This window comes from Pithys albifrons, chromosome 12, assembly GCF_047495875.1.
Source record: "Pithys albifrons albifrons isolate INPA30051 chromosome 12, PitAlb_v1, whole genome shotgun sequence".
Classification (NCBI taxonomy): Eukaryota; Metazoa; Chordata; class Aves; order Passeriformes; family Thamnophilidae; genus Pithys; species Pithys albifrons.
The window spans coordinates 5,880,843-5,906,078 of record NC_092469.1 but is presented as its reverse complement, the minus strand read 5'-3'; the positions used below and the strand labels follow the sequence as shown (position 1 = coordinate 5,906,078).

Sequence of the window (25,236 nt, the reverse complement as noted above, 5' to 3'; positions counted from 1 at the left end):
CAGAGAGTGAGAGTTCTGTATCCAGAAGAGTGATTCAATTCAGGTAAGTGGTTAATTAAACTATGACAGATACAGAAGTGGAAACAAAGCTTTTAAAGGGAAAAAGTCCATGAAAAATAATCACTTTTCCATGAAAAGGCTCCACTTACTCTGGTAGAAAAAGCTGAAACCAGCTGCCATTATTATTACTACTGCCTTTGACATTGTGAATACTGTACAACTTTAATTTTTCTTTTCCCCTTTAATTACATGCATTTAATGGGTGTTGAGAAGATAGGCTGTACCCTTGCATTTTACCCACAGCAATTTATTTTTTTAAAAAAGTCTTACCAAAATCTTACCAAAGTTATCTTAGCAAGTCAGAGATTGTAGGATAAAGTTTGAAATGTCTTAAAACTTCACATAATTATACAGACCTTCATGACTCAGGGACGTAAAGAAACAAAGAAAAATTAGAGATACCTATTGAAAGGATGACCAAATCCATCTCTTGGATAATACCTGATTTGCAAATATTCCAAAAAGATCATATCTCTATGAAACAATGTACAACCATTAACAAGACTCACAGATGTCAGAGGAAGTGAACTTGAAAAAAGTTTTGACAATTTTGCCAGATCCCTCCAAATCCAAGTGCAGACCCATCACATCTTCGAGCCCCTTTCTGGAAATGAAAACTCAATTTTACCTGTCATCAGCCTCCCATGAGTCACTTTTAAAGCTCATTATTTCCCTGAATTTTCGGTTTATATGAAACATCTCAGAAACTCCCAGCACCTTCCAAGGTTGCTCCTGACATGCAGTGTATGCTTAAAACTCCCTATTTGTGCCAGCCTAGAAGTCCTGACCCTTCTCAACAGTTTCTGCACTTGGGGTCATTTGCGTTGATTCACCATTTTAGATTAAAAATGTGTGAACTGTTGTTATTTTACCTACAGGTGTTGCACCATCGAAAGCTGTGCTGGAGGAAAACACCTTTTGGGGAAACTGTACCATTTCTTGGATGCCATTGTGCTGCCTGGCATGGCACTGGATAGGGAATACTGGGGGACTGTGGGCCAAGGAGAGCCTGGAGATTGTGGGAATTGATTTATAATATCTGAAATGGAAAAAGTCCTTCCAGAAATAGACTTGTGAAGAGAATGAAGAAGCCACTGATAATGCCTTAACAACTGATGTTTTTAATGTTGTTTAAATGTACAAAATGGTTGTTTAAGTGTCTTTTTTGCAAAGCCACTGCTTCTCCTTCCCAGGATACCTTGAGATAACAGGTATCTCAGGGGTCTGGAGGGAAGTTGGGACATGCATGTTACCTGACCCCCTTGCTATTGAATGTAAATCCCCTGATTCCCACTGGCCCAAAGCCAAACCCCCTCTTGTTTCCTTTTGGTGGGTTTTGGATCCCTCCAAGGTCCATATAAACCCTGACCCTGCAGAAATAAACTCTCTGTCTCTCCTCCCTCTGTGGTGGTCTCTGTGTAGTCCTTGTGGGCTCTCTGGGAACACGTGGATATGGGCAGCGGGGGAACACATTCCTAAGCCCCAGGACCAGGAGAACCACCCACACCCTCGCAGATGGCAAACACACAACAGATGGTGCCCCACATCAGGAGATCCCCCAGCGCTGGGGCTGCACAGGGTCAGCTCCGGGGGGGGAACACCAGGCACAGCTCGAGACTCTGCCACTGCTGGCGGTGTCACCGGCACTGTGTCACCGGCACTGTGTCACCGGCACTGTGTCACCGGCACTGTCACACAGCAGGGCTGGGACGCTCCCGTGGCTGCGACTCTCTGGCAGTGTCACACACACCAGGGCTGGCACACACATGGGCACTGCATGTCACATACTGGCTGTGTCACACATGGGCATTGTGTCACACACAGTGACACACACAGCGTCACACACGGGCAATGTCACACACAGAGTCACACACAGTCTCACACACACCCTGTCTCACACACACGGTGTCACACACTGTCACAGGCAGTGTCACACACGCACTGTCACACACACACACGGTGTCACACACTGTCACAGGCAGTGTCACACACGCACTGTCCCACACACACACGGTGTCACACACTGTCACAGGCAGTGTCACACACACACTGTCACACACACACACGGTGTCACACACAGAGTCACACACACTGTCCCACTGTCCCACACACACGCGCGCACACACACACACACACACCCACACACACACACCCCGTGTCTCTCTCACTGTCGCAGCCCCCGGGCTGTGACATCCCGGTCTCCATGGCAACGGGGGGCGGCGCTGACGCGGGGGCAGCGCCCACCGCCGGTCACCTGACCGAGCTCCGCGGGTCACGTGATTGGGTCTCCATCGTCGCCATCTTGACGCGGCGGCCGGAGGTGAGGAGCGATGGGGTTTGTTCCCCGAATCCCGGTCACGGCCGGGCGGGCCGGGCCCGGCACAGCGGCAGGGGCGGACGGGCAGGCGGGCGGCAGGGGCGGGCAGGCGGCAGACGGGGCGCAGCGGCGGGCGGGCCGGCCCCGGGGCCACGCGCCTGTGTCCATGTGCGGAGCCGCGGGCGGCTGCGGCTCCCGGGAGCCTCCCCGGGCCGGGGCCGCCTCCTTCCTTTCCCTCCTCTCCCTCCCCTCCCGTCCCTCTCCTCCCGTCCCGTCCTGTCCTCACCTCCTGGCCTCCCCTCGGTCCAGCTCCTCGCCGCGGCCGCTCTCGGTGTGTCCCGGGGCGCGGGTCGGGCCGGCCTGATGGAGTTTCCCTGCCCTGGGGACACTGTCCGGGCCGATGGCGTTCCCTGCCCTGGGGATGCAGTCCGGGCCGATGGGGTTTCGCTGCCCGCGGCAGCCGCGGTGCGGTCGGAGCTCTGCCCGGCTCAGGGGGTGATGCGGAGCCTGGCTGGGCTTTGGCAGCTCCCGAGGGCTCCGGTGCCGCTGCCCGGGCTGTTCGACATGGGGGGAAACGCGCAGCTCCAGCAGAGCCTCCAGCGGCGCTTCCTCCGCTCGGGATCGGCCCCTCCGGCCCCTTTGTCAGCCCCAGACCCCGGGTTACTGTGTAGGTCGTGCCAAGGGGACGTGCTGGCACAGACAGTTGCCAGACTCAAGTTTTATGCCGTGGGAGATTGAATCACCTCCAGTGAAAGCAATAAAATCCAGATAATTTGTGTACATTTCTTATTATCCCTCTAAAAACCGATGTTTGGAGCAGTAAGCATTAAGCCCACTCCAAACAAGCAGTGACATAACACATACAGACCATAGTTATGCATCTGATAACTTCACCAGCTCAGAGCATCCCAGATCGGTACATCTAAAGGTGCTCTCTCTGTTGGCATTTTTGACACAGCAACAGTCTATGGCAGCATATTCCTTTTATAATCTGTATAGTGTTTTTCCTCTTAGTTTTTATGCTGCTTTCTGATTAAAAAGGTCAGGGAAATACTTGCCTATTAACATCAGTTACAAAGTTTTAAAAGTACCAAGTGTAATTTCAAGTAGTACTATAAAGTCCTTATAAGTGTCCTTAATTCATTCTCAACTTAAAAATATTTCAAGTAGACTTTATTCCTTTGAACCCTTCATTAAATCTGCTTTGAGGGGCAAAAGCACATTTGTTTATTTTTCACAATGGCTTCTAAACATGTTATAGGCAGTATGAAACAAAACAGCAAAGTGTTTCTATATAACTGCATAGGGTGGTTTTCAAATAATAGTTTTCAAGTTGAAATATTTAACACGAGGTGCAAATGATACCAAAAAACTAACACTGCTTATATTCATCGTTCTGATGATAACCTGAGTTGTAAATTGAATGGCAAATAATGGTAACTTGAGTAGTTCTGCCTGGAATTTTTCTGTAGTGGAAAATGTACAACACAGAACCCCCTCTCATATGTCTGTGCATTATATTGCTGCATTCTAAATCCATAAGTAGAAAAGAGTGGATTTTGTGGATTTTAGGAGCAGTTCTGGAAGTTTTGGTTTGGCCTCTCTTTCTTACAAAAAAATAAAAAATCCACATGAAAGAACTTTGCATAAATTTTCAGGGGTGGCTGACAAATATCTGTATATAAAAACGTTGTCTAAAATGTATGTGTGTGTATGTAGTGGCACTTGAATAGGTTATTTGTAGACATTTTTTCTGAAGTAAATTTCACTGTAAGACTCTTTGTCCAGCTCCTTCACCCCCCACTCCACAGCTCTGCCCACATCAAAAGGTATGTTTTCATGTAAATTTATGTATCTTGGCTTCTAATTTAACCTCCAACAGTACCACATTATTGCCTGTGGTTTATGGTTTGATATGTTTAAAGGAAGTGTAAGTGGAAATAGTTACTGTTCATAGTTTTCCCACAAAAACAGAAAAGAATTGCTCTTTTCAACTTCAGTATCAGTTTATTTTCTCTACAATTAAGGAATTACAGGAAAAGCTACAATTAGTAGGTTTTCTAGAAAATGACATTTATAATGAGAAATATGATTTGACATTTAAATGGTCTTTAAAATAGTCACAGTTAAATGACTAATACAAGTAAATGCCAGAATTGCTTTCTTCTCCTAAGGTATGAAGGCAAAAAATCATAGACTGGAGTTGGACCAAGAGTTGAACTTGATGATCTTGGAGGTCTTTTCTAACCCAATCGATTCTATGATTCTATTCTATGATTCTTATTTTTGCAAATTATATTGCTGCAAATTGTCATTTTCTCTAGGAGACATCAGTGTATCAAAGTATGTTAGAATACATTTTTATTATCATATCATGGTTTTTAAAGATAAATATGCCAATTATTGATGACTGGTATTCAAGTGTTTAACACTGAGAAGTGTAGACCTAGTAAAGAAAATGAGAATAGCAGAATAGCTCTAACACTGTTAATCAGCTTATACTTGAAAATATTTATCTTGCCCTTGCACAGCCTGGGGGCAGGTTGTTAGAGGCCCTCTTGGAATTGTTCTGTCCACCTGTATTGAACAGCATCCCTGATATCCCTGAAAGGTCCTCAGCATCTCTGGCTGTTTCTGTAGCATCCTGAAAGATTTCATGAAGTCCGTGGCTTCTGTATTTAGTAGAGAGTAATCTAAATAGTTCTAGGTTGTATTCTATTTATTGTGCTTGTATAAATCTCAGTTTTGTACAAACCCTTTCCCCCAGGTATTATGGAAGAAGGAAGCAGCGTTGCAGTGTTGGTGCCAAATATTGGGGAGCAGGAAGCTGTGCTGATTTCTGAGACAGTCATTGGCCCCACACTGCAGAGCAGCGAAGATCAGAGAAAATGTAAAACTGATCCACTGATCCACGTTATCCAGAAACTGAGCAAAATAGTCGAAAGTGAGAAGTCACAAAGATGCCTTTTAATAGGGAAGAAACGTTCCCATCCTGATGGTTCTGTGCAGTCCTTGGACGCAGAGGATCTCTGTGAAATCCCAGCTAAAGCAATTGAACTGTCAGTGATTGCTACTAAAAAGACTGAAGAGTTACAGGCAGATTATTTTGTGACTGAATGTCTCCCGCAGAGCAAAAAAAACGTGACGTGCTACCAGTGTAGTCTCTGTAAGTTTCTATCACCTTCGCTCTTAACACTACAAGAACATGTAAAACAACATGGGCAGAAAAATGAAGTGATATTAATGTGCTCAGAATGTCATTTTGCTTCCAAAAGCCAAGAAGAGATTGAATCCCACTTCCATAATTACCATGAGAATGGTGGTAAGAAAAGCATCCAGGCAAAAGCGCAGCAGTGCGTAAATGTCACAAGCTCCTTCCTGCAAGTGCCAGTGGAAGGAAGTGTCAAATCAGGGACTGAACAGACAGGAAATCTGGAATGTAAGGATGCACCTCAGCCTGCCCCAGTGGCTGAGGTGGGCAGGAGGAAGTGGTACACGTACGAGCAGTATGGCATGTACCGCTGCCTCATCTGCCGGTACACGTGTGGCCAGCAAAGGATGCTGAAAACACACGCCTGGAAACACGCGGGGGAGGTGGATTGCTCCTACCCCATCTTTGAGGAAGAAAATGAAGCCACCAGCTTGTCAGAGACAGTTGTCACTCACACACCTCACAGTGTGGATACAGTTGTCCTTTCTTTGGAAACCAACGAACTTGATATCCATAGTGAACCTGCTCTTCAAATTCAGATTTGCAATTCTGAACAACTGTCATGTAAGTCACCCATTGGAACAAATATAAAAGAGGAGGAGATACTAACTGAGTCTGTGGTGCATTCTCCTACTACAGAGGTTGTAGAGGAGACTGTAACAGATACAGCACAGGACAATGTGATAACTGACAGCCTGCTGTCATCAGCACAGAAAATCATCAGTTGTAGTCCAAACAAAAAGGGTCACATTAATGTAATAGTGGAGCGTTTGCCAGGTGCTGAGGAAAGTGTCTTAGAAAAGCCATTCTTGATGAACACTGACATTAAAACAGAAAAAGAATTAATCTCTGAGGAGTCCCATGTTACCTGTGAAGAACCTCATGAAGTTTATCATTCGGATGAAATTCAAGAGGTAGTAATAGGATGGAATAATACTGAGAAGAAAGATAATGAATTAAGTGCTAATAAAAATGTAACAGCTGATGAAAATGTGCCTCCTGCACGAAGGAGGACAAACTCGGAGTCTTTACGACTACACTCGTTGGCAGCAGAAGCTCTTGTTACAATGCCCATCAGGGCTGCAGAACTGACACGGTCCAGCTTCAGGGCTCTGACTGGAGAAGATGCCGTGGATGCAGGTGCAGGACAGGGAGGAGATGATGGCCCATGCGTGGCTCATTCTAAAGTGGTATCCTCACTTAAGGATCCTTCAGAGTTCAGTGGCTTAAACCAAAGTGAATGTGCAATAGTTGAGATAAAGAAAGAAAGGCCAGAGTTATCAGAAGCACCAATTAAAATGGGCATCAGTATGTCACTACTCACTGTCATTGAAAAACTGAAGGAGAGGACAGACCAGAATGCTTCCGATGACGACATTTTGAAAGAATTACAAGACAATGCACAATGCCAAAATGCTAACGATGCAAATATCCCTGCAAGTAACCTGGTAGAATTCATCCCCAACGCGGACCGGCCCTACCGCTGCCGCCTGTGCCACTACAGCAGCGGCAACAAGGGCTACATCAAACAGCACCTGCGGGTGCACCGGCAGCGGCAGCCGTACCAGTGCCCCATCTGCGAGCACATCGCCGACAACAGCAAGGACCTGGAGAGCCACATGATCAACCACTGCAAAACCAGGATGTACCAGTGCAAGCAGTGTGAAGAATCCTTCCATTATAAGGTAAAGGCCTTTCCTGTGCCTGTCTGTAATAGCTAAATAACCTAATTTGCCACTTTTTAATAACTGGTGATCCCTGTCTCTAACTTAATTCAGTCTGACATCCTGGCTTCATTGTAATTACAATTAGGGATTACTGCCAGCAGCACTTGCTGAATATACAACTCAGCTGTAATTATTCTGGGTTACCCACTGAAATAAACTTGTTTCCTCACATAAGTTATTTTCCTGAGAATTGTCACAGACATCATAATATTGTGTTGTTTTTCTGGCCACATGTAACAACCACAGGAAGAAATGGAAGTATCAGGCAACTTAATAGTTGAAACTTTAAAAGAATGCTCAAACATGCCTGCCAGTTGTGAGTTTGCAAATGTAATCATGGCATTTCGGAGTAACATGAGACACATTGAAGCAGAAATCATTTTCTTTTTTCCTGTGTTGTTGTGTTGGTCTGGATGTTCTGCAGAACTTAGATTTGAAAGATCACATACCAGAGCACAGTAATATACTTCTGCCATTTTCCTAATTGCAATTTTAAGTACTAGTGCTGGTGAGTGTGTGTAACTCAGTTCAGTACTCAGGAATATGGAATAGATTGCATCAATGCCAGGCTCCACAGCTGAAACTCCTGTAAGGCAAACCTATCCCATATTTATTGTCATTTACTCCTAGTTTGAAAAAAGGTACAGGCAGAGTAGCAAAAGGCTCTCTCTTTCCTCCCCTCCCAGGCAAGTAGAAACAGGACTAATATATTCTTAAGTCACAAGGCAATACAAAAATTGAGTTAATTTTCAGACAAGCCTCTAATGTCTAATATAATACTGCTTTGGGAGCGTAATAATTTTGAAGGAAGAACAGTGGCCAGTTGTCTGTGGAAATCAGGGAAGAAGAAAATTTATTTTCTAAATAAACACAAATCACAGAATTCTCTCAGTCACTGTCATCAATCCTTTATGTTACTAATTCATGACACTTTGTTTTATTTCTGGTACAATTACGTAAGGGATAATCTGTACATGTGTTAACATACATTTCAAGGGATGACTGTATGTTTGTAGGGTATATTTAAACATGAGAATCTGTTTTTTCAGAGCCAACTGCGGAATCATGAACGAGAACAACACAGTCTTCCAGAAATCCTTTCAACAACTGCATCCAACAAGCCCATAGTTTCCAATGAAGTAGAAGACAGAGAAGGTACTGTATCTATTTACACCTGAAATTACAAAAAGGCACTCATAACATTACTGTTGTGGGCTGTATTTGTAAAACAGGTTTTCAGGTCTCCTGCTCTTGAATTGTTTTTGTGCCTGTTCATAACCTTAAATGTGTGTTCTTTTCAGTGTGAAAAATTTACCTCAGTCAGTCTTGAGGTGGCATTTATTGTTAGGTAGGATGTTTTTAGCCCCTGTAACTGAACCAGGTATTTCTTGTGAAAAAAAAACCTGACAGGGAATATTACTCTGAATTTTTAAGAAAAAAATCTTTTTTGCCTTCCTTCAGCAGCTACAGTATTTTCCAAATCACCTACAGTAAACAAAGGCTTTTTTTTAAGGTCACCATGGTAATGTAGTTTGCTGTGAGCATGTACATACAGTTTCATTCCTTCTGTTAGATCTGCTTAGTTGTGGTAATGTCCAAAATGAGTAATTTATTTTAGCCCTAGAGAGGCCAATGTAAGGCATTCTAAATATGCAACTTGTGTCTGTAATAGTTTCCAGGGTAACAGTAGGTATGGATTGTCATAGAATCACAGAATATTAATGGTTGGAAGGGATTTCAAAGCTCATTCCAACCCCTGCCATGGGCAGGGACACCTTCACTAGACCAGGTTGCTCAGAGCTCCATGTTTATTTAACTGTGTATCTGCTTGTAATTTAATAGTATTTGTTTTTAAAACAACAACAGCAAAAAACCCCAAACCCTTGATGAGTTAAGGTAATCAGATAGGGGAAAAATAACCAAATTCTAAAGTTGGGGAGAAAATGAGGTGTTAAAATCCCTGGAGTATCCTGGCAACCCAGTCTTTATCATTGCAATGTGAATGCATCGTCCTCTCTGGTGAGTTACACTTCTTGAAAATATTAACAGTATTTTTATTTTGAAGGCAACACTATTTGTTAATATTTTGAAATTTTAGAGCACTTTGGAAAAATACAAGTAATTATGTAGTCTCTGAACAACTGTGAGCTGAAGTATTTCCATTTTGTCCACATAGCTCTTTTCTGTCCCAGCTCTGCTCTCTTGTTTGTTTAGACAGCAGAATGTGCACTGTAACGTACTTAGGTTGCTGTAGAAATTTCTGGGTTCTACTTTCTCCTCTACAGCTGCTCAGTGAGTGCAAAAGTTACTGAAATTGATGCAACTCCTTGTGAGAAAAGGTACCAACCAGCCTGAGCCAGGGTGAATGGCCTGAACCAGCAGACTCCAAAGCAACATGGTCCGTGTCAGAGTAGAATGAGATCCCTGACTTCTGCCTTCTGTTCTCTTGGCTCATGCTCCTTCTCTGGGTTTCAGTGTACAAGTTAGAAACTTAAAAGCTAATTACCTTATCAGCCTCGGGTAGAATGACCCTCCCCAGCTCCTTTTTGCTCTCATCAATGCAGAAGGCATTTAAATTCAGGAAATGGATCTGTAGTGCTCAGTATATCCAAGCCTGAGACAGCCACCTGAAGTCAGGGAGAGACAGGAAAATGGCTAAGGGGGGTCTGCCGGTAGTGGGAACGTTTCCCATTAAGTACTGGGGTTTTTTCTTCAGAAGCAATAGCATAAATATTTTAATGGAAGTGATAGGAAATAAAATATTGTTAGTTTAGCTGGTTACAGCTTGGACTGTTACTTCTGACAATGGGTTTTTTTTGCTATAAACCCAGATTGTTAAAGATGTCATGATACAGGAATATCCATCTTGCAATGCCTGAAACATGTCAGATTTTAGGAAATACTGTACCTCTTGAGGGAGAGTCCTTTTAAGGTGACTGAAAATCAAGAGGATTATCTGCTTCTGAAATTAGTATGTTTTAATGAGGTTGTTTTACAGTTTATATCCTGGTCTTATAACATTCATGAAAGATGAGTCCCTGATTGAGAAATCTGCCTGCTTTTAATGTAATTACTTTGGAGATTTTTTTAAATATTTTTTTGCTTATTATTATTTTACAACTGTTACGACCATGCACTTTAATTGATTGTTTACCCTACATGAAATTTGGTAATGTGGCTTGAATGAAAACAGTTCTCCTTTTAAACTTTTATTAACTCATACAGTGGAATGCTTAAATTATTTCAGAACCAATTTATAATCAAATTGCAACACCACTGCAGTACAGCAATCTCTTGTCAAACAGATGTCATCCCTATAAAGAGACACAAAACAAAGAAGTTTATGGCATAGCATCTGTTTATGTGAAAGATGCCTGAGCTGGAGCAGTTTCATTTCTTGTTTATGAAATAGTTGGCCCTAAAAGTCTCTTTATGCATCATGGTTGTGCAATAAATTAAAAGGGAGCATTATGACACTGGGTATGATCAGATTGTAAATGCCTAATAATGAAGGAATTGGGTAATAAGCAGCATTACAGGAGCACCTGTTACTGCTGCTACAACAAAGATCTGACATTTCCATGTTCACTTTTAAGAGACCTGATACTCTCTGCCCAGAAAGAAAAAAGGCCCCAAACACACAAGAAATAAGCCAGTGGAGGGGATGAGGGACATGACTGCTATTTTGTAACAGCAAGAGATTATTTGATGTATTATAATTTATGTGCATTTTGTTGAAGGAATAAATATAAAGTAGTGATTGGTATAAATAATTGTTCCTCAGTGTGTGCTATGGGGTCTGAGCCACACAGAACTGTGCAATAGTTAATATGTTTGCATAATGCTTTAAAATCTCATTAGACACTGTTTGTTTTAAGCTGCCTGCCCAATAAAATACCAAATTCATAACAGAAGATACATTTGGAAGCAGTTTACTCTAAAACTGCAGAATTTAAGATGGAAAACCCATTTGAGTAGAGCATGCAATGGCCTCACACAGCCCCTGCTCCCCTCTGGATCTGCAGCCCAGGGAGTGTCCTGGATTCATTTGGGATCTCCCACACAAATGTGCTTGCATAAAAGAATAATTGTAGAAATATAAGGTCCAAAGTCTCTAAGCACATAATTTAGATTGTTTTGATAATTTACATTAAAGGAAAACCAAAACTAATAAATTGTACTATATGAGCACATTGTAGGAAAAATTCCTATATATTTTGCCTAAAGATTGACTTGCAAAGAGTGCCTGTTATATTATTTCCATATTATTTCTTATAAGAATGCCAGAAGAGTGAGCACTGTGTCATGTTTTAAAGTGAAAAATATGAAATATATTTTCTGTTATCTTGGTACACACAGAATTATTCAAATTTTATTTCAGATTGTATTCAGATTGCTATTTTATTTTATATGATATACTATATATTCTTCACAAGAGTCCTCTGGGGTTATCAGCCCTACCTAATGACTTTGCACCTTGAAACAAAAGTGCCGAATTTTGGAGTTCAAGTTTAATTAGTGGTAATTTTTCCTTTCTGCTTCAGTAAACTGTGTGACTGTATCCCTCAGAACAACATCTCTCAAACTTTTTTTGACATAATTCAATGCCTATCTGTGAGAAAAAGAAAATGTCTCGTTAGAGGTTTTACCATGAAGATCCTTAGTTGTTCTTTTGATAATGAAAAGATTCAATCTAATAAAAACCCACATGAAGTGCTGCAAGGCTGGAATAAGAAAATACCTGTATGAAAAACACCATCCCTCTTCCCAAATGTTAATACCTTAACCCAAAGCAGTTCCACTGTTCAGTGAGGGAGCAGGAACAGGGCTGTTTAAGTCTACACACATCTCAAAAACATTCCAGCTGTGCACTTGTGAGCACACATCTTCCTGCCTTAAAGGACTCATTAGCCTTTGTCTCTGCAACCATTAATTTTTCAAGAGTCTTTTTCATTCTGGAAAGAAAAAAATATTTTTGTTACACTTGATTGCTTTTTAGTAATTTGGAGAAGTTCCAAATTATTTATTAAGACATCTGGTCAGTATCTATATTTTTATCATCTCATATCCTTTGAAAAGTGTATTTGGATGATGAAGAGGATTTAGAGGCTTTGGGAGGCCTTTTGCTTTGGTTTCCTGTGTTTGCCAGCCTGAAACTCATCCTTTCTCAATCCCCATCTTTTCTTTGATTCAATGCACTCTGCAAAGCAGTGGAGCTGTTGGGTTCAGCAGTTCCCACATTTCATCACCTTTTGCTGTAACACAGGATTTTACCCAACAGGAGGAAGAAGGGAAGTGTCCACATAGAAAGAATGTGTTTTCTTAAAATTCTAATAATTTCAGTAAATGGCAGGGCTAATGCAGAACAGCATGGTAAAACAAACCATGCCTTTATTATCTCTTTGCCCACTGCCTGTTTAACACTTTGAAAGTATTAAATATTCATAGATAGACAAAAGTATTACTTTCAAATGTTAACTCGTGTTTCATAATTCAATTGTGATGAAATTATCATTTGACAACTCCTTATTAAAATGCTGGATGCAACTCTAAAATAATGCACTTTGTTTCCTGTAGGAAATAAGTCTTCAGTTCAGAAGCTGTACCGGTGTGACATCTGTGAGTACACCAGCCCCAGCTACGTCGGTGTCCGGAACCACAGGCGGATTCACACCTCGGACAAGCCATACAGGTCAGTGTCTCGGGCACGCCCGTGGCCTCCCTCTGACAGGGGTATTGCTCATGGAAGTTGCAAGATATTGCTAAACAAGTGCAATTACATAATTTAACTGCAAATTTGAAGGAGCCACACTTGCTGTTCACTCAAACTTATGTAATTAAGATTTGCTAATTTTTCCAGAGTGCATCTTTTGCTATAGCAGTTTTCAGTTTGAAGCATTCACATGTGGAAAGGGAAATAATTACATTGTAATGTTGGACTTTGGCCAACAGGAATAATATATTTCTCAAAATCCTTGCATGCTTAAGTTCATTCTGGATTTGCTTTATTGTAAAATGTTCTTCATTGTCATATTGCTGCTTCAACACTGGCTACTACAGAGTATGGCAAAACTCTGCCCTTTATCTTGTCACCACATCCCTCATCTTTTTCACAGGTTTCAAACAATACTAACACACTCACTTAGGATCAGATTTTATAAATTTTCTACAAAGGTATCATATGAATTTATATAGAAACTTGGATATGTAAAATCAGGTGTAATATTCTAGCTCAGGTCGCCAGCAAAAAACTAAATCCTGCATTTTTCTATTGGTTGCTGCATAAATTCCTGCAAATTCAGTCTATGCTCAGTGTGGATCTCTGTCCCTCTCTAGTGGCTAGAAAATACATCTGACTTAATTGACTTTTGGAGTTGATACACTTCTATCTTTTTAGTACAAATTCTGGAAACTCAACACCTTGAAATGCTGAGCTCAGCCAGGGAATTTCTCTTTTGGGTAAACAAACCCCTAAGGTGTGTTGTATTTTGATTTGTGAATTATAATGATATCCTAGAATATTAGCAAGAATTTGCAAGATGTTTGCTCAGAGAGTAAATGTGGAATACAAATAGATTATTTTTCTCCTCAGAATCTTCCCTATTGCCATGATTTATTACTTAGTGAGGTTGGAACAGCAGATACAGCAGAGTGTCCTGTACATGGTGTTAGTTGCTGTTTGATTTGGGAACCCTTGGAAATTTTCCACTGGTGATACAGACTCCTGCATACTAAATATAAACCTACTGATGTGGCTTGCTTTTCTTATTATTTTTTCATAAACCCCTTAGAGAAATCTGAAAAACTGGCAGGATATTCAAGCAAGTGCCTAAAAAACATAAATGATCCAGTATTTATGGTATTTCTCCTTCTGAATCACATATTCCTCAAGCCCTCCATAGGATCAAATAGCAAACTACTCTGTGGCTGCCATTTTTAGAGTTGTAAACACATTTTATTATTTGTTTGACAAAAATTGCTGGAAATTAAGCTCTACAGCCTCAAATGATGTGTTTTTGTAGATTTGATACCTTCTGGATTTTAATACTGCACAATTAAATCCTTTCAAAAATAAAGTGAGTATTCTCAGGCTAAGTATCCTGCAGTCTCAAACTGTTTCACACTGTAGACCAGACTTTATAAGTATTGGATGTTTTACCATTTCTAAAGAAAGAAACAAGTCTTAACAATTACATAAGAGTTTTAGCTGAGCTTGATGGTTTCTGTTTAAATATGTTCTTTACAGGAAGGTTGTGTGGTACTATGTTGATAATTATGAATAGCATAGAATTTGTGTCACACTTTGAGATCTAAATCCATGGATCTAAACTGAGATTCACACTGGTTTATGAATTATTTTTACAAAGATATTGCAACAGAAGTAAGGAAAAAAACCAACCCTCAACAAAATTTGGACAGCATTGACACACTTGTCTGAGGGCACTTGAATCTAAACATGTTGATCTTGTCACAGATTTCTATTTCAGCTCTAATGTTCCAAAACTTAGACATTTCATTGCTAAACAGATAGTTTGGCTTTTAAAATGGCATGGGAATCATTGCTGTTGCATTAAGTAGAATACGTGGTCTTGAGGAGCAAGACTGGTGTGTAAATACACTGTGTCCCCTGCAGCCCTCAGGGTCACATCCTGCCTTTGCTCAGCACAGCCAAGCACTTGGCTCAGGCACCATCCAGACACTGCAGCCTCATCGCCCTCACACTCAGTGGTGCTTCCCACCTCAGGAGGGGTGCACGAGACAGAGTCAGGAAGGAGCACAGTCCACCATTCCTGCTGAAGGTGTGGCTTTTTTGGGCTGCAGAAGATTCTCACCGCCCAACAACTGCAGGTCAACATCATCACTTGACTCCTGTAAATATTGTTAGCCTTGAACTGTAGTCTTTAGTCTTTCTAGATACCTTTGCTCTCGTATTTTTGGAACAACTTTAGCAGGTAATTGTCAGATTAGTTCACTTCTTGTTGTCTCTTCAGGTGTCGAGTCTGTGACTTCGCCACCACAAATATGAATAGCTTGAAGTGCCATATGAGGCGGCACCCCCAGGAGCATCAGGCAGTGCAGCTAATGGAACAGTACAAGTATGTAACGGGTCTCATTTGGCAAAAAGCTCTCATAGTACTGATTTTGTTATGTTAAAACACAAAGCAATGTTCAGATTCTATTATCCTCCCTCCTAGATTTGTTCTTTGTTCCAGAAAGTTGTTTGGGGTTGGTTTTTTTTGCCAGAGAGATTTGCCACAGCATTCCCGGGTGATGTTTATGCTCACTGATTAAACATGTCCATGACTTCCCTCTGGTACAGTATTCAGCTTTTTCTTCCCAGAATGTGGTGGTTGCATATAAACTGCCTATTGCAAGTACTTTCTGGACCATGTTAATTACCAAAGCATGCCTGGAATTGTTTGGGGTAATGCATGTGCCAAAACCATGGCGTGGCATTTCTAATACTTAACATTATAGATGGGCAAATTCCAGTATCCAGGAATGTTCTCTGGCTTTGTTTAATATCCTAGCCTAAGCACAGCCCTTGCATATACATGTTAGTTAGAATCCAGGTTGGCATTACTTAGTTAAGAATTAGTATAAATAGTCATTATGTTTAAGTGATGAGTGTCCTTTATAGTTTGTTCAAGTATGGGTGGTTTATGTATATACATGTGAGGAAGTTGGCACAGATATGTGTAATTGTCTACTACTAATTTGCAACAAAAACTGAAAACTGGGAAGGAAAGAAAATCAGGAGTATTCTGAACATGTCTTAGTGGAAGATTTTAAAGGCAACAGGGAGAATGCAAATAAAGCACATTCACATAAAGGTTTCATCTCAGGAAAAGCTTTTTCTGCAACTTAGAAGTCCTTCTGTATTTTTTCCCCATAATGTTCCTAGAAACAGCAAGTTCTATTTGTTCTGCTGTCACACTTCATACAGTATTGCTGAGTGCTCTTACTGTTACCAGAGATTACTGGAAACCTCCACACTTTGGCCCCTGCACCCCCAAGGAATTTGTCTGTCAAAAGCTGCAAGATAATTGTTTCCTCAGTAGATCAGTTTAGGATACACTTGAACAGTAAAGTTTAATAATTCTGCATCAACCAACCAGTAGGGCAGATCATGCTGTGGAATTGAACTACTAAACTCAGTAATAAATAACTTTGTTTCCCTTAGAATGTGTTGCTTATACTGTAACTATATTTTTAAGTATATGATCATTAACTGTATTGCATCATGCTAAAATTGTTGGAGTTTCTGTGTCTCTGAAATGTACCCTAAAGTAGTCAACACTATTTGGCTCATGATACTGTTCTCAGCAAAGTAAACCTTATTAGTAAATCACATGAGTAAATTAATATTCTTCAGAAAATGAGAGAATAATGAAAAAGGGATGAAAACAAACAGTGGACTGCAGGTTCATTCACTGTGTTACCAACCCACTGACCAAGCTGTGTTAGTGGCACAGAAAAATCATATGTATAATCAGGCTGGTGGATACATGTGCACATGGAATGGAAGGAAGATTATTTGTTCAGCTTTGTGTTTTTCAAAAAAAATTTATTTTGGCCTGATTTTATCTGTAGATTGACTATAAGGTCTGCCTTTTATTTTTAATGATTTATTTTGTAAGAGCCTTAATAGAGATACTAAGATTCTCAATCTGAGAATGAACTTGGTTATCTTTGAAAACATCCATTTTCTTTGTAAGGTTTCAAATTAGAAGGAAAAGAGAAAAAGAGGATACTACATTCCAAATAAAGTAATAGAGAAAAGTGAGCTTGAAGGACATGCCTGTTGTTCCCCAGCAGGACAGAATTACCTTGCTACATAAGCAGGGTAATGTTCCGTGCCTTCACACAACTTGTGAGATTTTTGCTGTTCTCTGCAATCTTCTGCTGGGCAGAAATACTTTCCTGTATATTTGCAAGGCATTTAAAGACTGTATCCTACTGCCATTAAGAGAAGTCATAAAACCTTACTGAATTGTAGTGTATACCATGTTTTTATGTAGGCCTTCCTGTGTTTCCAGGTTATATTTCTGAAAAGGTCTTTAAAATTTACAAAATCTTAACTGTTATAGTAGTAATTTTAACAGTCTCAATAGTGTAACTTACTGGGGTCACACTGCTTGAGCAAAAACATCTTACTCTCACTGAGGAATGAAATGCTTTCCTAGATATAATTTATTAGCTCAAGGTCACCTTGGTTGTGTCTGGCCTTTTCCTTGTGATTTGGGAAACTGAGGACTTCCAAAGTCACTTCTGTGGCCAAAAGACAAGGAGCTACATCATCCTCACACGTGTGAGGTTCTGCTCTGGAGTGATGCCCTGCACTCATCTCCTTTATGCTGAGGTGGCTCATTTATCATCTTAGGAAACATGTAAAAAAACTCCTCTGTTGTATGTTCATATATGAAAAATTCACATGAGTTTTGATCAGTCCTGGGTTCCTTGTGGCCATAAATATACACCACATCTCTCTGTAGGGTTTATTCTTTGAGGTTTTGTTCTTTACTGTGTAAGATGGTGTTTTACAGGGAAATAGAAAATCTGGTCTTGTGGTACCCAAGCTGATGAAAAACTCTATGGAGAAAATGGTCACCTGTCTGAATCTTGATCTGTTGATACATCCAGAATCTGACTGGGCAGTGCCCTCAGCTGTGGCTGATCCTGCTCGAGCAGGTGGATTGAAACAAGTGATCTCACGAGGTCCCTTCCAACTGCAACAATTCTGTGATCCTTAAATAAACCAATCTATGCTACAGCAGCCTTATTAGTTCAATTGACATTACCAGTGCTGATTACACAGCTCCTGCTTGGTTCAGAGCCGAGGCAGAGAGAGCTCACTGCCTGTCTGCCAGATCCCACCCCAGCACACACGCTGTTTCTGCAGTCATCAGAAATACTGCATTTCTGCAGTGTTTAAACAACAGGCCAAACAGATAAGATTAAATTCAGTTGTTTAAGAAATCAGAAAACTCACTTAAAAATTCTCAGACCCTAAAAATAGTCTTATATTTCAGGATGAATCTTCGCAAAGTACTGTAACCTAGTTAAGAAACTGAAAAGGGGGACCAAGAAGAAGATTGACATGTATCTCTCTACTCATCCTTTTGAAAGAACTAATCCATTACTAAACTAATAAAACTTAATTTGTAAATATTTCTCTTTTTCCTTCTCCATTTTTCCCCTAGATGTTCTCTCTGTGGATATGTGTGTAGCCATCCTCCATCCCTGAAGTCCCACATGTGGAAACATGCAAGTGACCAAAATTACAACTATGAACAAGTGAATAAGGCCATTAATGATGCAATTTCACAAAGCAGTAGGTATGTCTTGATTTACTGGGAAGCCCTTTTTTATCTAGAATTTTCATAAAACTCAACCCTGATCCAAAATAAAGTTCCTATCAAAATAGAACAACTGTACATTCTGATATTTGTTTCATTTTTTTACTATTATTTCAGGTTTCAAGGACAGCTCACTGACAAAACCTTATTAGAAGGCACAGATGAAAGTACAGTACCTGTACTAGGAAGTTCAGACAACTTGGTGTCTTTTGCAGAGTCCATTAACCAGACTACAAATGAAATGTCAGGTTCTGATGAGAATGAAAAGCCTAACTTGAATACCTCATGCAGTTTAGAAAAGAACTCCACTCCACCCCATCTTGCCTCAGAATACTGTGTTCTTCTCTTCTGCTGCTGCATTTGTGGTTTTGAGTCGACCGACAAAGAAAATCTGCTGGATCACATGAAAGAACATGAGGGTGAAATCATAAACATCATTCTAAATAAGGACCACAGCATGACTCAAAATATAAACTAGGTGAAGCAGTAAGTTAAGAGAGGATATCCTGGAGTGAATTATTTTCTTGCTTTGCTAATTTTGCCTGAGAAACTTGCTAAAGAAAAGAACTGCAAGCAAAACTTGATTTCCCATCCTGAGTCCTTGTTTCAGTAGAAGTACAATATTTTAAGCAGGGACTGATGAATCATTTAAGAGACAAATACAAAGTGTGGTGAATAGAATGATCCATTTAACCTGTTATTTCTCCATATGGTGCCAAGAATGTAGGATTTTGGGGTTTTGCTTCTTTTCTTGTCAATTACTCATCAGTAATAATTCATTAGTACAGTATGTTAAAACCCAAAGCTGTGAAAGCTTTGTATCAATTGAAAAGCTTTTTTCTTCCTCCCTCTTTGTTGTTTTCCAAGTAATTCAGCAAAGAGCTTTTTTACCCTCTTTTTTGAAATTGGCAACAGACCAGATAAAAATTTTACAGTATGATCTCACAAACCCCACTGCCTGGATTCTGGAAGGCAGAGCAGCAGGAGCTGAAGGGCCTAGAAGCATTTTGCCAATAGCTATTTGTCTGACTATATCCTAACTAAAAACTGACATCTTTCCAACTCATAGTGTATAAAAGATCCTTTCAAATAATGACCTGTTGTTTCTCAGTGGTGTTCTTGACACATTCAGCATAACTATTTAAAAAAACAACCTTATGGTGATTACTTTGCAATTACTGAGCAATGTTTTTAATGAGAACAAGACAAGAACAATAATTGCCACAAAATGATGTAGATTCCAAAAGATGTAGGTGAGCACAAATTGGGATTTTGAGAAATGCCTACATGCTTTGGCAATCTCTGAAATTCCACGGGCTGGCTGAGTTTCCCCTGTGTCTGTCAGAGCTGTAACTGTAGAAATAATGAGCTGAAAGATAACCTTTCTGTAGAAAATCTTATTTAAAAAAAAAAGCAAACAGTGTCTTAAGCCAAAGTGTATCCAGTCACAGAATACATTTTACTAGTGCATATAGTATGGATTCATTAAGTGAGTTAGAGATTACTTTGTTTTCTAAGAAATAACAGAAATCCCTCCCTTTTAAAACCTTAAGCTTCTGAAATTACAGTGTGGGGTTTTTTTGGTTTCTTGTTGTTTTTACAGTTACATCAGTTTGCAGTAGAAGATCCTCATCTGTGTATCAGTTTGGGGGATATGATTATATGGCTAATTTTACAGTGCTAACTTTGTGAGGTTATTTTTAAAGTTGGCTACTTGACCTGTTTGCAATACAGCTTTCAATTAAATGAAGGAGTGGCATTTCCACAGAAGCCCTTTAGCAGCCAGAGTTAAACTTCCTAGTTGGGGCAGGTATTGCTGCTTTACTGAATAGTGGATGAAGAGCAGCCAGCCTGGTTCCTGACAGGGGGGTGCAGTTGCCTGATTTTTAGTGGCTCACTACTCAAGAAGTTACTTACCCTTAGCAAATCAGTGGTTTCTGGTTCCTTTATTTATACATTTCTGCCTGCAGAAATCAGCTGTTACTGGGTGGCACGTGGAGTGTCTGTTTGTTGTGCTGTCACTGACTGAAGTAGCAACCAGGGAAAGAAAACAGGTGGTTTTTTACAGCTTCACGAAGCAGCACAAAATGGAAAGGCCAGGCTAAAAGCACTAAGACCTCAAGTACATTTGATATTTGTTTGCAAGAAATTTCCTCAATTTGACTTACTCTTTGGGTTAAATAGCTATTATTTTGTTTATAAAATAGCAGAAAGTACACATTTGCCTTTAAAAACTGATCAGGATATAAGGGCAAAGCATTTTTGTGTTCAGATATTTCAGATACTTTAAATACATATGTGACATTAAGTATACATTATTTTCAGTTAAAAGTTATTTTTGTGTTCCTACAGATGGATTTTACATTTGAAAAAACATTATTTATTTACACGATCTCAAATTAGAGATAGTAAACTTTTAATGGGATATTCATATTGTCTTACTGACACCAATATTTCACTTTCAGTATAGAATTAATGTGAAAATAGTACCTTATCTGGAATATATCTCAACTTTCTCTTCAGAGATCCCATTTGTTGCAAAAATTAGAGGACAGTCTCCATAGTAATGCTAAACTACCAGTCAGTATCACACAAGCAATACTTACCATATTGTTCTTTTTGTGTAAAGGGATAATTATTTTAAAGTTGCTCAGCTAGTGAAAGATAAAAGTGAAAAACTTGCATTCATAAGCTAAGAAGGAGATGACAGTGAACCAAGACTTAAAAAGTGAATCCAAAGGGAGAGTTTGGTGTCTGTGGGAGCCACACCTGCAGCACTGCTGAGCACACCAGGAACCAGCCGTGGGGTTACTGAGCAGGATGTTGTGTCTATTCACAGTTGTTCTTTGCCATCGTGTTACTTTTTTTTTTTTGACCTCATGTTCCTATAAAATAGTAGAAAGCTCCTTGCCACTGAAAACCGTGATCAATCCCAACAAAGAATTCTTTCCCACATACACAGAGATTTATTTTTTTAGCTCTCTCCCTGCTGCTTGCCATTAGTTACCCACTCAGTTTCCACGGACTGTCAGGAGTTCTGCATGTAAGATAATTATAGACTTAGTTTTTCTGAAAGCCAATTGTTGCTCAGGTTTTCTGCTTTCAAAAGCCTCTGGTTGGCTTGGCTGCATGTTTTGTAAGGGGGTTGAAGCGCATTTCAAAGTCACAAGCACTGTGGTTTTCCCCTTCCTTTAAGCTTTTAAAATATTTTCAGAGCTTGTCACAGCACTATCAGGTGATGAACTATCCACCTGTTGTTTGTTTAAATTAGGTTTTATTCTGTGACATAAACTGTAACTTGCAGCTCTCTTTTAAATGCCAACACTTCCACTGAAGAGCGAACCTCATTCATACTGGGCTGTACTGAAAAGTGGTTGCATCTTTCATCTTCCTGATTCATGCCTGGAAATACAGAGTGGGATTCACTCAGAGTTATTGTATTTTCCTCTTTCATAAGCACTTATTTAATCATTTGAAGAAATGTACAGTTGGTGCTCAAAGTTAACATTTGTTAAGATATATTTAATAGAAATTTACATTTGCATTTGATATTCATGGACATGGGTACATGTATTTTTTTAAGAAAAGGTGTTGTAACACTATGGCGCTGCTTTTATAGCCAAAGTATAAAAAAAACCTTAGAAAACTGACATGTAAAGACTGCAGTTAATTTGATACTGTATCTTATTAACTAGGATGAGTTTTGTTTTATAAAGTTACCCAGCACATTAAGCTGCATGCCTTAAGCTCTCTCTAGGATTGTGTTCCTGATAGAAGACTGTTTGGAACTATGAAGCAAAGTCTGTAGTACTACTCTAACTACCTTCTGGAATACTGTACAATGTTAGAATAATTTATTTTGCTTTACGGGAGTTTGTCACGTATTGACTTTAATATTGTATTTTGGTAATAAACTTTTTTTGTTAAACACTTTAGTCACCTTTATTTGTGTGAGATATAAACATGGAAAATCCAAACGCTGAGCCAATGCTTAGAGAGAGGGGAATTGGTTTAAATCAGAAAGTATTTTAAATACTTTTCTGCCATTTCTCACTCTTCTGTCAAGTTGTTACAGTTTTAATAGTGTTAATACAAGTTTTATCAAAGTAACTGTAGTGATGAACCTGTTAAGTCAAAATACTTGTAAGCCTGCATACAGTTAGGATGGGATGATGCTCAAGGACAGGACTGCAATTCCAAAAGTCACAATGAAGCCAGTGGAAATTTTTTCCCTCATTTAAATAGAGGGAAAACCTTACCCAACTTTTTTTCAAGTAAGGATTGACTTTTGCTTATACATCACAGAAGTTAAAACATGTATTGCAACCTAATTTTAAATATACAACATGTTTCTTGGCCTTGCTGGAGCTTTTCTTCCCATCCTTTTCAGGGGATAAAAAAAGGTCTAATTCAGTAGCAATTGCTGGAGATAAAACAGAGTATGGCCAAAGTACCCATAGAGGCATCAGCATGGTTTTTATTTACATTAACAGGCAATCTTTGGTCATTTTCTTGTTATTATGGCCCTGGGCCAAATATGTTGAAATAAAAGCTGGAAAACTACAAATGGGTTTAGATGCAGTGCTACAGAATGATGTGTCATGCTGCTTCTTCACATTGTCTTTAATGAAAAACCTGGGGAAAAGGTGCCTGTAGGAGGATGTGGCATCCAGGTATTATCCTACTGACCAGGCTAAACCACCTTCCTCCCTTGGGCTTAATAAAGAACAGGAGCCTCGTGAGAAGCTTCTTCCCCCCCAGTAAATAACCTCATGGTGTGTGATCACAAATGGAACTGCAAAAAGCTGCCTGGGACAGAGAACACTGCCTGAATCTTTGGTGATTGTGACACTCCTGGGAACTCTGAGAAAATGGACAAGAGCCCTGCCCCCAATCAGTGGGATGTGAATCACTCTGTCCTGTATTTTTGGCAACTCTTCATGGCTGGAACTGCTGCAGAAAAGTTACTGCACCACCACACTGCTGTGCTTTTTCTTTATTTGCAGTCCCTTCTAGGAATGTTTGGGAAGGAGCTGTTGCACTCAAGAAGTGAAACACCATTAGAACTGACTTGACCTAATAAGAACTTGGTAATAAAATTCAGAATTGGTAAAACTAAGATTCTTTTGCCCAAAAGCAAAACTTCAGGACCCTGGCAAATTTTTTTAAAAAGTTGAAAAAAGAACCTGGAAACTGTGTGTGCTCGTCACACACCACGTGGCTGCTGAACAGCAATAAAAACATTGCAGCTTTAGACTCAAAATTTACCTGGGCAGAATTTAAGTCCTGTGTTTCTGGTTCACAGTAGCTCTTCCTACAGTATTGAATGTGACAATCAAAAAGAAAACCAGAATGTAAATAATACAAAGAAATTGAAGTTAAAGTTTCATTCATTCCCTGTACACTTCTTTGTAGATACCTGGCAGTTGTTGAGCTTATGGGTAACCTGGTACCAACATGAAGACTTTGCTACTTTGATCTCATGGGAACAGAAGGAGCAGACAGAGCATTGTTGAATATCCTTTTGCTGTTTTGGCAAGTAAAAAACCAGCATCATAACAGTATTATACAATAATGACATAATAATAATCTGTATTACTGATTGCTTCCTACTTTAATTTACATTTTATAATACAATTTTCAGATGCTGGTATCAATCTGGTTAGTTCTGTATTCTCACAACTTGAAACATTAAAGTTCTATCAACAGACATGTTGCCTAATTAATACATTGTTTCAGTGAGAATATGTTAAATAATAACTCCATGTTTTCTAGTGCTGCACTCAAACACTTATTGCAACAGGAAAAGACTTGTTAAAATACACAGAACTGAGAAAAATGCATTTTTTATTTTGTCTACTATCTAATCTTCTATTTGAAACTTGAACCACAGGTGTTAGTATTTCAAAATGAAGGTGATAGCTGGTTATTCTAAAATGATTTAAAAGTAACATTGACCCTGAGATCAGCTCAGTTGGTTTAAAACTTGGTTGTAATAATGCCAAGGTCATGGGTTCAATCCCCTGTGTGGGCCATTGACTTAAGAGTTGGACTCAATGATCCTTATGGGTCCCTTTCGCACTCAGAATAGTCTGTGATTTACTCTTAGGTACATTAAGAACTATGCAAGGCTGTCCAATGCCTTTCTATCATACAAACTCTTCAGCTCTAGTAACACAATTTTGCAGTGTAGACTGTGTTAGCAGTTCAGGAATTCAGTAGAATTTGTTCTGCTGGTCCTGTGCAATCATTTTCACAAAACTGAAAACTTCTTCAGCCTGGCCAGAGTGACTTCCCACATTCAAACCCATCACATTCATGCACAGTGTCATAAAGGACCACAGAACTAAGACAACTCCCCCCTTCTCAGTGATTTCTAAATCTCTTCACTAATTATGTTTTCTAACTAGTTCTGCAACTTCTTCTTCCATGTAGAATTTACTTTGCATTGGCCTCTTTACAGGTAGTGGATAAGCAAAATTTCCATTCTAGGAAATATTTTCCACCAGATTCCCTTCCTTAGAAACTTAAGTACATTGTCTGACCTCCTTTACACAAAAA

At 39.7% G+C, this 25,236-nt stretch overlaps 1 protein-coding gene across 3 annotated transcripts; it reads left to right on the top strand.

The window, feature by feature from the left end:
* Nucleotides 1–2,341: 2,341 nt before the first annotated feature.
* ZNF507 (zinc finger protein 507) lies at nt 2,342–22,603 on the top strand. Of its 3 annotated transcripts, XM_071567625.1 has the most exons (7): nt 2,342–2,380; nt 5,145–7,273; nt 8,365–8,470; nt 12,893–13,007; nt 15,307–15,411; nt 18,520–18,654; nt 18,793–22,603. In XM_071567625.1, exons 2-7 carry the CDS (start codon nt 5,150–5,152, stop codon nt 19,151–19,153), a joined length of 2,946 nt encoding a protein of 981 aa, XP_071423726.1. In that variant the 5' UTR covers nt 2,342–2,380; nt 5,145–5,149; the 3' UTR covers nt 19,154–22,603. The 3 variants fall into 3 exon arrangements, with proteins under 3 accessions (XP_071423726.1, XP_071423727.1, XP_071423728.1); XM_071567626.1 differs by lacking the exon at nt 15,307–15,411; XM_071567627.1 differs by lacking the exons at nt 15,307–15,411; nt 18,520–18,654; nt 18,793–22,603 and adding an exon at nt 14,338–14,391.
* The last annotated feature ends 2,633 nt before the right edge of the window (nt 22,604–25,236 follow it).

What these genes read in the sequence shown, in the direction of transcription:
- ZNF507 (XM_071567625.1), top strand. Translation starts at nt 5,150, where the DNA reads ATGGAAGAAGGAAGCAGCGTTGCAGTGTTGGTGCCAAATATTGGGGAG. An exon ending in ACCTCGGACAAGCCATACAG is followed by an intron (nt 13,008 to 15,306) that starts GTCAGTGTCTCG and finishes TTGTCTCTTCAG; the next exon opens with GTGTCGAGTCTGTGACTTCG. An exon ending in GCAATTTCACAAAGCAGTAG is followed by an intron (nt 18,655 to 18,792) that starts GTATGTCTTGAT and finishes CTATTATTTCAG; the next exon opens with GTTTCAAGGACAGCTCACTG.